General features: G+C 38.8%; 1 protein-coding gene across 6 annotated transcripts in view; it reads left to right on the plus strand.

The window, feature by feature from the left end:
• The window catches only part of USP28 (ubiquitin specific peptidase 28), a 69,394-nt gene extending 53,944 nt beyond the window's left edge, over window positions 1-15,450 (plus strand). For all 6 annotated transcript variants that reach the window (XM_027847360.1, XM_027847365.1, XM_027847362.1 and 3 more), the window contains 10 exons: window positions 77-147; window positions 1,495-1,723; window positions 3,857-4,054; window positions 4,710-4,849; window positions 7,401-7,579; window positions 7,695-7,773; window positions 9,294-9,373; window positions 10,078-10,201; window positions 12,872-13,067; window positions 14,296-15,450. In XM_027847360.1, coding sequence (XP_027703161.1) covers window positions 77-147; window positions 1,495-1,723; window positions 3,857-4,054; window positions 4,710-4,849; window positions 7,401-7,579; window positions 7,695-7,773; window positions 9,294-9,373; window positions 10,078-10,201; window positions 12,872-13,067; window positions 14,296-14,471 — 1,472 coding nt within the window. In that variant the 3' untranslated portion in view covers window positions 14,472-15,450. The remainder of the gene's footprint in view (window positions 1-76; window positions 148-1,494; window positions 1,724-3,856; window positions 4,055-4,709; window positions 4,850-7,400; window positions 7,580-7,694; window positions 7,774-9,293; window positions 9,374-10,077; window positions 10,202-12,871; window positions 13,068-14,295) is intronic.
• The last annotated feature ends 1,409 nt before the right edge of the window (window positions 15,451-16,859 follow it).

A 16,859-nucleotide genomic window follows, 5' to 3' on the forward strand; every position in this document is an offset into this window, starting at 1 on the left:
AAAATGAGGCAGCTGATATGAGATGGAATGAGTTATGTTTAACTTTGAGCATTGAATTATGTCTTTTTTTCAACAGACCTGAAGAACTGTATTGCAAATACTACCCAAACCATTGAGCAAATGTACTCTGATCCCCTTCTTCACCAGGTAGGATAAGGCTAAATAGAAAAATAAGACTATGTAAAAACTTGGTACATTTGGCAGCTGCAAAAAAAGATTTATGAATGTGTTTTTTAATTTGAAATTGCATGTTTCAAAACTGATACATCAGTTCAGTCATATGGTGTTATCTTAAAACATATAAAGGATTGCTGGCAGGTATTATATATTTTGACTTCTCTCACTAAATGATACCTCAAATAAAATTAATTTTAAAAGACTCGAAGAAAGACAGAGACTGTCATAACTACATTTTGTTCTCACCTCCTTATTCACTACTATTAAGGTATCAGTTTACTCTCTGGAAATGAAAGGGAAAAAACCTCCCTTTTTCCCACTCCTCTATTTACTCCTGTCAGAGGAGTAATTCTTCTACCAAGGAACTTAGTAGTGTTTGCAGAGCTTGTGTGGCTTTAGAAGTGAGTACCATGCAGGGAAATCCATTTTCACTATTCCCACTGATTGTTCTTCATACTATGTTGATGACTCCATAAATATTTGGCAATTCATTGAATCACTAGAATGAAACTTAATTTGGTTCTCTGTTAATCTCTTTAAACGTTTGACCTTAGCATGATTGTACTTAACTAAATACATGAAAAGATGAGTAATTTTACTAGTGTGTATATACTCCCTCCACTGACTTGATCTTAATGAATAGTTTAATGAATTGGTGTGCCCAAAAATATTCATTACTTGATAGCTAGCCCTTTGTGCCTTTCTAAACCTAATTATACTAATCTTCAAACAAAAGACCTAATGAGTCTTCACTTAAACTCTTGGTAGGACCTTGAGAGCTCATACTACCCTGACATAATCTTCCAGTAATTCCAGGTCATTCCCATAACAGGATTAGTGGAGGGCTTCAGTGAAGGAGCATTACTATAGTTCCACAAATTGTGAGGATTCTGTACTGTTCACATGTGAGAGTTTTCCATAGCTGGTTCAGAATGAAATCTGGGTAACCTGAAAAAGAGGGACAGGATCAAGACAACAGCTAAATTTGCTACATGTGTCTTCTCTCTTAAAGAGTTTTCCCAGAATGAGCAAATAGGTGTCACCCTATGTTCTGAGGATGAAGGCCAAAGCTCACAGTAATTGACAGCAGTAGACATATCTAGGTTAGCTTTCAATTTTGGATATTCCATGAGATGTAGACTTTTTTTTTTTTTGGTCTATTTTTAGCCAAGAAGATAGGTAAATGTGGCTTTTATACTGAAAGATTAAGGAACGTGTCTAGCAACTAGAAATGTCCCTTTGGATTTTAATAACCCTATTAGAAGATTGGAAAGTCTGTGCTTAAAATTACCCAAGAGTCTGGCTTTTGCTTTTCAGGTGCCTTATCGCTTACATGCAGTTCTGGTTCATGAAGGACAGGCAAATGCTGGACATTACTGGGCCTACATTTATAATAGACCCCGAAATATTTGGCTCAAGTACAATGACATCTCTGTGACTGAATCTTCCTGGGAAGAACTTGAGAGGGACTCCTATGGAGGCCTGAGAAATGTTAGTGCTTACTGCCTGATGTACATTAATGACAAGCTGCCCCACTTCACTGCAGGTAACACCAGTCAGCAAAGTGCAGTCAGCTGTGCTGCCTAGGGGAGGGGAACAGGTTTGGTCTGTGGTCTTCTTTACCTTTTTATTTGACAGAGTCTTATTGTGGTGAACATTTCACTTTTGAGATCACAAGAGACAGTTCCACAACATATTTGAGTTTTATTTTCCTGCATGTGCTGGAAACCTATCGTATACTGTACCTATGTGGGAAACATTTTGCTTAAGCATCATATTGGCCTCATTGAGTTACCTGTGTAAAAAGGATAAGAAAAGTGGAGAGGATGGATGCTGACAAATCAACAGATCTTTGTAATCACAGTTACAGTATGAAGGCAAAAATAGCTGCTGGTAAGAATTATTGTATAAATGACTCCTCATAGCTCTTAGTATATTAAGTGAAGTCAACAGGCCTCTATTGAATGCCTACTATGTGCTAAACACTTGAAAAGTGAAAAGGAATTGCTGCTCTCAAGGAGCTCAATCTAATGGGGATAACAGCATGCAAACAGCTATGTACCAACAAGTTCTCTACAAGATGAACTGGAGATCATAAACAGAGGGAAAGCACTAGAGGACTGGGAAAGACTTCTTGTAGAAAATGGGAATTTTGCTGAGCATTAAAGGAAGCCATGCAAAGGGAAGAGAGTTCCAGGTATAGAAGTCAGCCTCTTAGAGTGTGAGATAGAGTGTCTTGTGATAGGTGATAGGAACAGCAAGGAGGCTAGTGTCATCGGATTGAGGGGTATAAGGAGTAAGAAGACTAGAAAGGTAGGAAGGCCAGATTTTGAAGGTCTTTAAAAGCCAAATAGGGAATTTTATGTTTGATCCTGGAGGTAAAAAAAGATCACTGGAGTTTATTGAATAGGGAGGTAACATGATCAAACTTTCGCTTTAGGAAGATCATTTTGAGTGGAGGATGGGGGTTTTGAAAGAGAGTGAGGAATGAAGGATGACATCTAGGTTATGAACCTAGGTGACAGGGAGGATTGTGGTACCTTCAGCAGTAATAGGGAAGTGAGGAAGAAGAGAAAATTTGGGGGTAAAGGATGATGAGTTCAATTTTGGACATGTTGAGTGTAAGATATCTTATAGGCAGTGGGAAATAATAGACATGATATTTGAAACCATGGGAGCTGATAAGATCACCAAGTGAAATAGTATACAGGGGGAAGAGAAGATGTTTTAGCACAACCATCCATGGTTGACAAATGTGACCTGGATGAAGATCCAGCAAAGGAAACTGATATTTATAATTGCATGCATGATTTATTTTGATGTTATGGAAGCAAACAAAACAAAAACTCTTTTTGCTAGACTAGTCAGCTGCTAGAGGGAGTTGTTTTCATGTGGGCTTTTTTCGCATTACACATAGCAATGGTATGAAAAGAGCATGTCTAGAATTAGGACCTTAGTTTGAATCCTACTTATGATGTTTGCTTCCTGAGTGACCTCGGATAAGTTATTTAGTTTCTATAGGCTTCATTTTCTTCATCTCACAACTAGGTGGCTTCTGAAGCCCCTTCCAGCTTCAGACGTGTGATCCTGTGGGGCCTTGGTGTCACCATTTATCATGTTTGGGTTTTGTTGAGTTTGTAGTTGTTTAGTCTCTAGCCGTTGTATTTACTTTCTGGTAGCACTTGTCTCAGATTGAAAGCAACGTAAATAATTTATCAAGTATGAATTTTTAAGTATGAATAGTCATTCCATAATTTTTGATTATTGCAGTATACATATTTTGACCTGTGGTAAGCACTGGTTAAATTAGTGAAACCTTTCAGCACGGAATCTTTGGTCAGACACTATAGGATGGCTTAATAGTTTCTTGATTTCTCGTGTTTATAACATTCTCACTGCCTTGCCAGCCTAGGGTATCTATTCCAAGCCCTTTCTCTACCATCATTTTTGCTTGGTGGTATTAGTGGCAAATGGAGTAAATTCTGAAAACTGACACTATGTGATTGATGCAGTTTCTGTTTTAAATTTTGTACTTAAAAGGGAAAAAACAGTTTCTTTTTTTTTCTGGTCCTCTTAACAATTTGCTGTATCCTGCAATTAAGACTTCGTGTGTTTTCTTGATGACCTCTTGTTTTGTTGGTAAGCTGTCTTACACTGACTTCATTTTGGTCTCCCTCAGAAGCGGCAGCAACTGAGCCAGACCAGATGTTGAAAGAGGTGGAAGCCTTGTCTGTGGAACTTAAGCATTATATCCAAGAAGATAACTGGAGATTTGAGCAGGAAGTTGAGGAATGGGAGGAGCAACAGTCTTGCAAGATCCCTCAGATCGAATCCTCTGCCACCTCTGAGTCACAGGATTTCTCAGACACTTCACAAGGTGCCTAAGAAAATTGTTCATACCAGTCATGTTGTCACACGTGATAGTCTACTGCATTAAGCTGGACCTCTGACCGTCAGTAAGCTGAGGCATTCTGATGCCATTTTGCATTTTGTTGCTCATTTCACAATATGATAGTTCAGAAATGATGAAGCTCATATGGCATAAGTGCTACAGAAAGATAACTTTTCCTTCTTGAACATTAACTTCATTAAGTATAAATTCCCAGTATCAGAGAATAGTCTCTGAAAGAGAAATGGTAGCGAAAGACTAACTACTAACTACTACAGGTCTTCTATGGTTATACTTCTCTGTTAACTCAAACTGAGTAAAAACTAATTAGATTTAATAGTGGTGGATTAAGAATGTTATTTTCAAAAGGTGATCTCTGCCTGGTGATGCCTGTAGGAAGACATTGTGATTTCTTGAGAAGTATAACTCTGCAATGTTGAGTACCTTTTAAAAATCTGCCCATGGGGACTCTGAAGTAAATAGTTTCCTCATTACTAGTTCCCAGGGGCACATCTGTTTAGATGTAGGAAAGTTTAGGAAGTGGATTGTTTAACTAGGTTCTGGTCCTACTTGGTTTTATCGAAAGGCTTCTTGACTTCATTTGTTAATTAGTGCTTATACCTTTTTACAAATTTCTTATCAGAGCCATCCCTGACTGCTTCTCATGGTGTTCGGTGTTTGTCATCTGAGCATGCTGTGATTGCAAAGGACCAGACAGCCCAGGCTATTGCCAACACAGCATATGCATATGAGAAAAGTGGTGTGGAAGCAGCTCTGTCAGAGGTAAATGTGTATCAGAAATGCATCCCTGCTGCACTCCTTAGTGTTGTCCAGAACATTTCTGCTTTTTATAAGTTAAGACCTTTGTTTTCTCATATATCTGTAAATCCATCTCTTTGCCATCTTTAACCACTCCTCCCTTCCCCCATCTGTCCTCCTGTTTTTTCTCATTCTTTTTCTCCCTTTTCTGCTGTCACAGCTTAAGGAAGCTGAGCCCAAGAAGGCCAATCCCCAGGAAACAAACCCTGCAGATCAGTCAGAGCAGCTCCAAGAAGCTAATGGGACTGAGTCTGCTGGCCAGCCTAATTCTCAGGTCTCTGAAGTCGAGATTCCCAGTGTGGGAAAGATTCTGGTTAGATCTGATGCAGATGGATATGATGAGGAGGTACACAAGATGAGTGCAGGACTTAGCTGTTGTCTCTCCTTAGTCTTACTACATTTCTGTTCTTGTGTGGCTGAGTGTGGTTTTTTTTTTTTAAGGATTTTAGAATGTAATTTACCTTTCCTCAGGGTAGCAAGTGCAGATAAAGGACTAACCTGGTTTTGCCTTTGTAATAATAATAGTAATCACAAATTATAACATGCAGTTATAACTAAAATAGCTGATGACCAGCTTCCTTCTTTACTTACATGTCTTCTTATACATATCAGACCATGTATGGGTACATGCAAGTCCCCTGCATAATCTCGATAGCTTATAGAGAGAAAATTTGATCACATTGTCTTGGACAGAATGGATCAAAATCCCCTTGAGTGAAGGATCTTTGTTCTTGGTGATGGTGTTATTCCACTACTATTATTCCTCCAGAGTCAAAGCTTGATTTTTTTTCCCCCAGATGCCATGTATGCAAAACAAAAGGAGATATGTATGTAAATTGTAGGTGTTTTCTGAAGTCAGAGGAAGGACAAAGAATCCCATGATATTCATCTTTCATCTCCTTTTTGATCAAAATGGCACTCAGATACACAATTCTAGCCCTCAGATTTCCATTATCTTGTGAAGGGAGGTTTTTGTGTTGTGTTTTTTTCCTAATCTTTGCAAGACTTTGGTTTTATTTTACCAGGACATCTTTTGTGTGGCCTCCCATTAGTCTCCAGGTTGTTGTAAATGATTTGTTTATTTTATTGGACTTTGTAAACTTGGAGTATTCACGATGCATATCCAGACTTACAGTACCAGATTGGAATGGTTGCCTCAGATACTTCCCCTTTGTGAAGCTATAATTTTGTCTGATTCTCTGACAATGCTGTATTGGGGGTTTTTTTAGTATTGTACATCTTCACTTGTCCTTCTAAATTAGACGGAGTATAGGAGTAGCTAGTGTGACTTTGGCAAAGGCTTGGTATGATGTAAAGGGATGGGGGCAGTGCATGACAGGGATGTATATGCATATGGCAATTGTGTGTGAAACTTGTAGTGGATTTCAGTTAAACTGCTCTACTTCGATTCAGGTCTCTGTTCAGCTTTCTTTTACGAGCATTCTTTTGAACTTTCTTCTGCCCTCTTTCTTTCTTTGTTTTGTGCCTTCTTGTGCCAGGTGATGCTGAGCCCCGCCATGCAGGGGGTCATCCTGGCCATAGCTAAAGCCCGTCAGGCCTTTGATCGAGATGGGTCTGAAGCAGGGCTTATTAAGGTATCTCTGCTTTTTAATTCTAATCTTTTAACGTTCAACTGGTATAGTGTTTATACAGCAGTAGAAAGCAAGAAAAAGTTCTCATTACAAATGTCTTTCTACCTTCTCTGTCCAACTAATGATTAGGCTGACAGATGATAATGATCTTTCCTTTACTTGAATTAATGTAGATTCATTAAAGCTACTGATTGAACAGTGCCACACTATGTTAAACCTAAGGGAAATCTATTTGTTTGATCTATGAAATAGATTTTTTTTCCCACATCTTAACATTTCTAAATAATTCGAGGGATGAAGAGTAGATGAGAGTGAGTGGCACAGTGGATAGAAGTGCTGGACTTGGAGTCAAGAGGATCTGGGTTCAAATGTGATGCTGACACGTAGGTAGCTCTGGGAAAGTCCCAAGTGACTCAACATCTTTGTGCCTCAGGCAGCCCTCTAAGACAAGTTACAGTTGGGTTATGGCACATTCCAACACAGATGAACTCAAAAGGCCTCCCACATTAACGCACATTCCAGGTCTTTGGTATATTGGTGCTTAGGTGGGTAATGGGCATAGTTTCTTAAAGCATTTGGGTAAAATTGAAGCATAAACAATCACGTTTTAAAAATATCTGAGGAAGCTTGGTGCCTGCCCCAAAGCGTTGTAAACCATACACTTGCAGTTCAGAGGACTTTGTGAAAAAGATGAGTTTCCTAGAATACTTTTTGATACTACTTGAGAAGTACACTTACTTTTCTTTATTATGCTCTACCAAAACCAAATAGCTTACACATTTCATACTGAACATCGTCACATTTGTGATCATTCATGGTTAATCTGTTCTTTACTCATAAGAAACTCTGGCCCATTTGGATTCACATTTCTGTGCTCAGATCTGTGGTGGACATTCCACTCAAAGCCTATCCTATTTTGGCAGGCATTCCATGAAGAGTACTCCAGGTTGTATCAGCTGGCCAAAGAGACCCCTACTCCTCACAGTGACCCTCGGCTCCAACATGTCCTGGTATACTTTTTTCAAAATGAGGCTCCCAAACGAGTGGTGGAGCGGACTCTTCTGGAACAGTTTGCGGATAAAAACCTCAGCTATGATGAAAGGTGAGAGGGTGCGCAGGAGAAACACCACCTGCCCTTGAGTGACCTGCAGCTTTTGGGGGTGACTAGCCAGTTTGCACTTTACTTTCTCATTTCTCCGTGTTCTCTATCAAAACAGATCAATTAGTATCATGAAGGTGGCTCAAGCTAAACTAAAGGAGATTGGCCCAGATGACATGAATATGGAAGAATACAAGGTAAAGTCGTCTTCCCAGGGTATCTATAAACCAGAATATTAAATCTGCTTAGTGGTAACTGAGGCAGACCTGATCTGAACTCAGAAAGGGCTCCATGTTCCCTTTAAGTGATGTGGTTTTTTTCTCCATATGTTTTTCCCAGATGAAATCTTAAGTTTTCACTGAAGGGTAGGAAATAGCAGCTCTGGTCCCATCTCTACCACTTACTGTTGTGTGCCCTTGGACAAAGTCATTTTACTTTTCTGAGTCTTCATTTCCTCATTCATAAAGTTAGTTGGTTAGACTAGATTTCTAAGGTTTTATAGTTTTGGGTGATCTCTCCTAACAGAATAACACTTCTGTTACCTATACCTTCTATGAATCTGAGCTCAGTTTTATGGTCTAGATTTCTAACAAGGGCCTTCTGATGATCTGTACAATGTTAAGCATTAATAAATAAAACATACTGTGATTTAAAATGATTTTTTGGTAATGAGGTTTTTAGTCCATTTACTTTTTAGATGGTGACCCACAGAGAAATCTTATTTTACCATAGCTCTCAATTCTGTACTCTGGAGGTAATTCCATCCAACTAAAGAATAAACTTTGTGCCCTGGAGTCAGCAGGACCTGAGTTCAAATCCAGTCTCAGACACATGACACTTACTAGCTGTGTCACCCTGGGCAAGTCACTTAACCTGATTGCCTCACCAAAAAAAAAGCGGGAAAAAAAAAAGAATAAACTTTGCCTGAAATTTGCTTGGTTTGGCCACTGCATCGAACCATCCAGTCACACATTAGTTTCTTTCTTTGATTAGCTAAAGCTGAATGAGTATTTTATGAATGACTAGGAGTTGTCACATCCTGACGTCTTCCCTACAGCCGAATGGGTCTCTGCCAAAATTTAAAAATCCACTCCTGAATCCAAGGCTGGATGTGCTTGTCTCAGTTATTGGAAGTTAAGGAAATAAAATCTGAAGCTCTAGGGTCAGCTAGGTGGCACAGTGGATAGAGTTTCAGCCTTAGAGTCAGGAGGACTTGAGTTTAAATCCGACCTCAGACACTTGACATTTACTAGCTGTGTGACCCTGGGCAAGTGACTTAACCCTGAATGCCTCACCAAAAAGCAAAAAAACAAAAAAATAGTAATAATAATCTGAAGCTCTGCTGCAAATTAGCTATATAACATTAGACAAGTCACTTAATCTTATTAGGCCTCATTTTATTTATCAAATTGAGGAGCTGTAGGAGCTGGACTAGATGATCTCTAGGGCTATTTTCATTGCTAAAATTCACATTGCTAAGGTGAATTCAAGTTGTTGAGAGGCTTTGTACTACCTGATGTTCCTTGTGACCTGTACAGTGGGTCATCAACAGAAAATTTGAATAAAAATGCTAAAACTAAACTTTCTTCTGAATCTTATGATTTTTGCCTGAAGGATGTTTTGGTTTGTTTTTCGTTTTTTGCTGTTACCACACTGGAAATTACGGAAATGCTCTCCTGGTAATTTAAAATGTTACTGATATTTATTTCCTTTACAGAAATGGCATGAAGATTACAGTTTGTTTCGCAAAGTATCTGTGTATCTTTTGACAGGCTTGGAACTCTATCAGAATGGAAAGTATGTTTGCTTTTTGTTTAGCATTCTTTGTACTTGTACCCCTAGCACCTAGCACAATGCCTCGCATGAAGTAGGCAGTTAATAAATACTTGCTGATTGATTGATGATAGTGATACTTTGAATCTTCACCCATGAATGTCCTACATAGCAGCTCTGCATCTCTTCCCCATTCCAGGTGACACTGGCACCTTTGGTCTCTTAATTCTGGATGTCAGTAGTAACTCAACATGTCACATATGTTCTCTCTTCTCACTCCTCACCTGTTAGCAGATAAGGCTGGGCAGACTTTGCCTTCACTAACTTATCCAACTGGCTGTGATACATCCCAGGCTTTCTTTATAATAACTGAGAGTAAACTTAGAGACTAAATCATAAAATGCTATATCTGGATAAGACCTTAGAAATCACCAAGTCAAAGTCCTTCGTTGTACAGAAGAAGAAACTGAAGTGTAGTAATTTTCTTAAGGTTTTAACTACTTCGTGGCAGAGCCAGGACTAGGAACCAGGTCTCTTGACTCCTAGTCCAATGTTATTTCCTTTGACTCTGTGTTGCTTCCCTTTCTGCTACTCTCCTTCTCTCCCCCTCCCTCCTCAAAGAAACAAACAAACCAAAAACTGGTCATTTATCTGAGTTTTTGTAAAGTTTAAGTTTTAGATAAGGAGACATTGAACATTTCAGTCATTAGTTCTCCATCGTCTTCTAGGTGCCATGAAGCTCTTTCCTACTTGGTGTATGCATACCAGAGTAACGCAGCCCTGCTAATGAAGGGGCCTAGCAGAGGAGTGGAGGAATCAGTGATCGCTTTGTATCGAAGAAAATGCCTTCTGGTTTGTATTGTTTTTGGCTGTGAGGCCTGAGATTATTTTTTTTTAAACTTTCTACATTTTTGTTCCCTGCAGCAAAAAAAAAAAAATGGTAGTATAAAATAACAACCGTCTTCCTAATAGATTTTAGACTTTTCTCAAGGGAGTCTCTCTACAGAAGAAACAATTTATTTTTATGTGTTCAGACTTGCTTTTCCATCTCCCTTCTGTACCTGAGACAAGATGAGAGCACATTCATACCTATTAATTTAATGGCCTTTTCTCAATCCCCATTTTTCTTGACCTTTCTGCAACCTTTGACACTATTCTTCATCCTCTTCTCCTTCATTCTCTTCTCTCTAGGGTTTCATGACAATGCTTTCTCCTGATTCTTCCACCTATCCCGCTGCTCCTTTTCTAATCTCCTTAGATGATCCCTCAGAGTGCACTCTTCTCACTCTATTCTATTTCACTTGTTGATTTCATCAGCTCTCATGGTTTCCATTATCTTTATGTAGATGACTCTTAGGCCTACTCATCCAGCCCTAACTTCTCTCCTAATCTCCTCACAACTCCCTATTGGATATCTCCAACTAGATGTCTTTTAGACATCTTAAATTCAACATTTCCAAAACTGAACTCATTATTTTTCCTCCAGAACCCTCCCCTCTTCCTGTCAAAGGTACCACCATCTTCCCAGTCACCCAGGCTCACAATCTAGGTGTCATCCTCAGCTCCTCATTCTTACCTCCCTGTATCCAATCATTTGTCAAGTCCAATAGTTTATACTTTCATAACATCTCTGGAGTAGGCTCCCTTTTTTCCTCTTATACTACCATCACTCTGGTGCAGGCCCTCATCACCTCATGCCTGGACTATTGCAGTGGCCTGCCGGTGGGTCTTCCCAGCCTCAAGTCTCTCCCCACTAATCCATTTTCCATTCAGGTGTCATATTGATCTTCTTGAAGTGTAAGCTTGACCATGTTGCCTTCTGTATTCAGCCAACGCCAGGAATTCCTTTTTACCTCCAAGATCAAATATAAAATTCTGTATTTGTTTTTAAAAGCCCTTCATAACCTAGCTCCTTTCTACCTTTCTAGTCTTCTTACACATTCCTTTCTTTTATATTCTCTGTGATCCAGTGTCACTGGCCCTCTTGCTGTTCCTCTCACAAGATACTCCCGACACTGAGAGTTTTTACTTCCTGCCCCCATGCCTGTAACTCATCTCTGCCTCCTGGCTTTCCTGGACTCTTTCAAGTCTCCACTAAAATCTCACCTTGTCTAAGAAGCCTTTCCTGATCCCTTTTAATCTTAGGCCTTTCCTCTGAGATGATCTCTAATTTATCCTTTCTATATCTTGTGTGTTCATAGTTGTCTGCATGTTGTTTCCCCCATTAGATTGTGAGCTCCTTGTGAGCAGAGACTGTTTTTTTCCCTTTCTTTGTATCCCCAGTACTTGGCACAATGCTTGGCACAGAAGTGATTAGTAAATGCTTGTTGACATGTTGACAATTTATTGAAATGATCAAAAGGATTGCTCCTGGGCTACTTCCCCGTTTTTTAGATGTGTACCTTAACAGCCTGGTCAAGATAGTCAACATTAGACTAGAGCAAGAGTTCTTATAGTGTGACCTTGAGAGACCTAGGGGTTCCCAAGACTCTATTAGGGGTCCTGAAAGTCAAAACTGTTTTTATAATAATAATAATACTACTAAGGTGTTTTATTTCTGATATGGTAAATATAGATAGATATAACCTATTTAACAAAAGTTCTTTGAGATGCCCTCAGTAATTTTTAAGAAGGTAATGGGGTCTCCTTTGCAGAGCTAGGAGATCTACAAGAGTTGCACATCATACATACATTTAGACTTTTTGATCTATAGAGCAGTTATGCTGATCCTTTCCTTTCCCTTTTTCTTACTTTAAAAAATACTATTATGTGAGATGGCTTTTTTGGAAGGGGGAAAGATTGGGGCAATATATAGTGATATAAAAAACAAAACGTGTTAGTAAAAGTTAAGAAAAAGAAAAAAAAATGTAAAGGGATCCTGAGACCAAAAAACTTGAGAATCATGGCACTAGAGTGAGTTGCAGTGACTTGTTGGAAGCATTAAACTCTAAATTAGTCCTGCTTCTCTGCCTATGTCATGTGTCATAAAAGATCCATCTCCAATCCAGGCTTCTTTTGAATTCAGCAGCTATAAAAAAAATTTCCCCTTTCCCCAAAAGGTGCTTTTCATTAAGAGAAATCTAAAAATGCTTGTTAATTGCTTGCTCTTAAGTCAGTTGCATTTTCTAGTACCTTGACAGATTTTTCCTTAACATGAAGGAGTTCAGTCTTTCTTCTACTGATGCCTTGTTAATAAATTAAATAAAAGAGGGTATTAAGTGGTGAGATCTGTCCATCCATTGAGGTTTCTGGTTTTACTTGAACTTTTGAATCCAGTGTAGCTATTATTTGAACACTTGGAGTTGAGATACAGGTCTTTATTGAACTGGTAGATCTGAATTTTTAAAGAGGCACAGTCATTTTTCTCAAGCATGGAATGTAAATGTTTGCCTGAGCCCTTCAGACTGAGAAGGTACCTTTTCTCTATATGCAGTACATTTGGTGATCTGAGGCCTTGAAGAGGCAGTGTAGACTTTTCTTCATTGATGTTTAACTTCTTCCTGTCTTGTCTTTTAACTGTAGAAACTGAACAGTATGGCAGCTTCTCTGTTTGAAACCAATGAGGAGCTCAATGTGACTGAAGGCATCAATGTCATGAATGAGTTGATCATTCCCTGCATTCATCTCATCATAAATAATGACATCTCGAAGGATGACTTGGCTGCTATTGAGATCATGAGGAACCACTGGTGCTCTTACCTTGGGCAGGATATTGCTGGTAGGTTGTTTTTTAGCTCTTCATCTGATTTCTAGAAGCAGTTAAGGCTTCCAAAGGTCAGTGAGATGACCTTCATTTACCCTTGGCGAGAATACCAGGTTTGTTTTCAAGTACCTAATTGCCAGGGTCTGGACTCCCCTGAGATTGAACAGTTCTGTGAATTAAATGCTCTATATTATCAACTATAAAGGATACTAAAATATAATACACAAGCTTGATCCCTGAGTTTACAGGTGCCTGTGTCCAGAAACATAATCTGGAAGTTAAAAACGGAAATCAGTTCCTACTGTGATGAGTTCAAGAAGAATAAATTAGTAAAGGGACTCTCCTCTTCCCCTAATTCTATCTTGGAGTTTTAGAGGGAGGGCAGAAATCTTGTCATCTTTAGCAGAGCTAAGGAAAGACTGGTGTATGGGGGAAAGGCTCACTCAGTTTGATGCTGTTTTGTAAATGTAAAAGGCATTGAATTGACCTTATCAATTATATGGAAGTATCTTATTGTGAATTATAATGATTAGAAACTATTTTTCCCATGCCTTCAGATGTCATTCAAATCATATATGATTTAGCTTTACTTAGATTCCTCTGTGGGAATGAATACACAATGATCTATTTTAATCATTTGAAAGAAGACAGTATGAAGTATGAAATTATGGTGTAGAATATGAGATCCATTGAATTGTAAAATGAAGAATGAGGGATCTGGTCTATACGACAGGTTGTAAAATAGGCGTCTTTTTTCTGGGGGATGGAGGAGGGGGAAGCAAGGGGTTAGGGTTCTTTTGTGGTTGGAAAACAAGTTTTTGCTCTGAGGTTAGCCCAAGGTCGTTGTTATTTAATTTCAGAGAGCCAGCTGCTCCCTTCCAAAAAGCAAAAAGCACTTGGAGCTTTGACTCTACGCTTGTGTTGTTAGGTACCTCACTGGCTCCTTGGAGATCTCATAGTAGAGTCACTACTGCAGGGGTGGGAATCCTTGAGTCCACACGTGGCCCTCTGAGTCCTCCAATGCAGCCCTTTGACTGAGTCCAAACTTCAGAGGACAAATTGTTTTAATAAAAGGATTTGTTCTGTAAGACTTGGATTCAGTGAAAGGCTGCACCCAAGGACCTAAAGGGCTGCATGTGGTTTGGAGGCCGCTGGTCCCCCATCCCTGCACTAGTCTGTTGTCTGTCCGCCAGAGTTACTCTTTTTTGGCTATTGATTTAACCACTAACTCTTCCCTCCACAGAAAACCTCCAGCTGAGACTTGGGGAGTTTCTCCCCAGGCTTTTAGATCCCTCTGCGGAAATCATCGTCTTGAAAGAGCCTCCAACCATCCGCCCCAACTCCCCCTATGACCTCTGCAGCAGGTTTGCTGCAGTCATGGAGTCCATCCAGAGGGCTTCAGCTGTGACGGTGAAGTAAGCCTCTTTCTGCTCATGGCCCAACATGGTCTCTGGTCACCCAACTGCTGCACAGAATCATCTTGTCACAGTTTTCACCTCAGGGAGGGAAATAGTTGGACAAGTGAGATTTGGATCCAACCCCAACTGTACTGTGTGTGTAGAGGATTAAAAGCAATATTGCACTTTTAGGTACACAGTTTTAAGAGCTATTTTACAGCAAGGGGCAGGAACCACTACTAAGGTCACAGCTTCTTACAGGGGACATCATGTGCCCTTTGTACGTACAAAAATGCTTGGGCTTGTCTAAGCCACTTGCCACTTTTTTTTAATGTCCTCCAGGCATAAATGTTTTTGACAGCAAAGTAGAAGAGTGATTCAGAGCCTAACTCAGATGAGCAGCTACCAGTTATTTTATCAAATACGCACAGTAGACACCTTTAAAATTCTTAATTGCAAGAGACAGGAAAAAAAAACACCTGCCAATGTTCTGTCAGGAGGTGTCAGAGTTGGGTTGCTGAAGAGCCATTGGCCTCTAGGTGTAGGATAGCACATGGAGCTACTGTGCGTGTCACTGAGATCACTGGAAAATCATAAAGGGAGGGTGCCTCCTTATTTTTTCCCCCTTTTTTTATTTTGTGAAATAAATCAGAAAACCTCATACTTGGCTCTGATTGAGTGAAAGAGACTATGTGGAACAGCATTTAAAGCTTGACTACCCACAATAGTATTTTGATGATAGTTTACCATTTAGAGATTTTCTAGCATCTGGAAATATTTTACTGATATCAATAGTAGGTGTCCAGAGTGGATGAAAGCACAAATGAACATTTTTATCTTTTTTTTTTTTCTAAAGGATGGGTATTGTGGAAGAAAAAATTCCTAGTTCACCATTTTTTCAAATCCCCTGTTTGGGTATTGTGTTTTAACCAAATTGTAAGGATAAATGGCTAAGAGATGGGAGGGAAGAACACTTGATACAACTATGCAGATTTTATAAATGTGCAATAAAAGCATTTGTTTTACTTCTAGTGTGTAATGTTTCCTTTGCTTTTTTGAATCTAGAGTTTATCAGTTCTCCAGCTTTTGGGTCTCAAAATCCCTTTACACTCTTAAAAATTATTGAGGATTCCTACCCCCCGTCCCCCATCCTCCCAAATGTTTTTTAACTAGCCATATAGTTTATTAAAAGTAACCATTAATACAAACAAAAATATACTATTTCAACAATGTATTGACAGTGAGAAAGGTCATAGCCAACATCACTTCACACCAACAGCTGTAACTTCTGACTCCTCCAACACTCAAGATTGAGTTCTTTCAGGATGGAAGTTAAAATTAATAAGGAATTCTCCACAGAATAAAATAAAAAATCTCTTCTCTCAAAATGTATCTTTAGATTCTCTTAAAGATTACAGTTACCTCTTGAAGTCCCTCACAGTCTTTTTCCTGAATATTAGTCCACAATAGTATATTTTTAAAAATATTTTCTTTGTTTTCTTTTTTTATTTTCTTTTTTAGATAGTATTATATTATTTCCAATTACATGTAAAGAAAGTTTTCAATATTCACTTTCATAAGATTTTGAGTTCCAAACTTTTTTCTCCCCCCTCCTTCACTCCCCCTTTCCCAAGATGGCAAGTAGTCTGATGTAGGTTTTCATGTACAATCATATTAAACATATTTTCACATTAGTGATGTTGTGAAAAAAGAATCAAAACAAAAGGAAAAACCAAGAGAAAGAAAAAAAAAAACAAAAAATGGTGAAAATAGCATGCTTTGATCTGCGTTGACTCCATAGTTCTTTCTCTGGATATGGATAGTAGTTTCCATCATGAGTCTTTTAGAATTGTCTTAGATGACAAAAAATGTTTTTGTTTATATGGGTTATATCTACTAATATTTACTGTACTAGAAATTAAAATACCTTAGTATTATTATGAAAATAATTTTGACCTTGAGAACCTCCTGAAAAGGTCTCAGGGACCCCAGAGATCCCTAGACCATACTTTGAGAACCTCTACCATAGATGTGGTCTGAGTTACCATGTTCTAAAGAATCAGTAAATATTTATACTTAGTATATTTCAGTTAGCTTTCTTGCCTTTTAAAGCATTAAGCAAATTAAGAGGATAAAGAGGGCATACAGGAGACACAAGGGAAAACCAGTTCCTCTGAAGAAAAAACACCTAGCACCCTGAATCTCCTCAACTTTATTCACTTGTCTATTTTTCTTTAATGACAGCTGTCAAAGCTGAGTTTTCTAGCGTGCTTTCCAACTGGTCACCAAAGTAATTGTAAGCCATTCCCTATATAGACAGGACATGGTGGTGTTTTAAAGCTCATTATCAAGAAGATTTTTCATAGCAATTGATCGATTTTCTTATCTCACTTTACCTTTCTCTTTGAAC

The sequence above is a fragment of the Vombatus ursinus genome, unplaced genomic scaffold, assembly GCF_900497805.2.
Source record: "Vombatus ursinus unplaced genomic scaffold, bare-nosed wombat genome assembly UNPS02015398.1, whole genome shotgun sequence".
Taxonomy (NCBI): Eukaryota; Metazoa; Chordata; class Mammalia; order Diprotodontia; family Vombatidae; genus Vombatus; species Vombatus ursinus.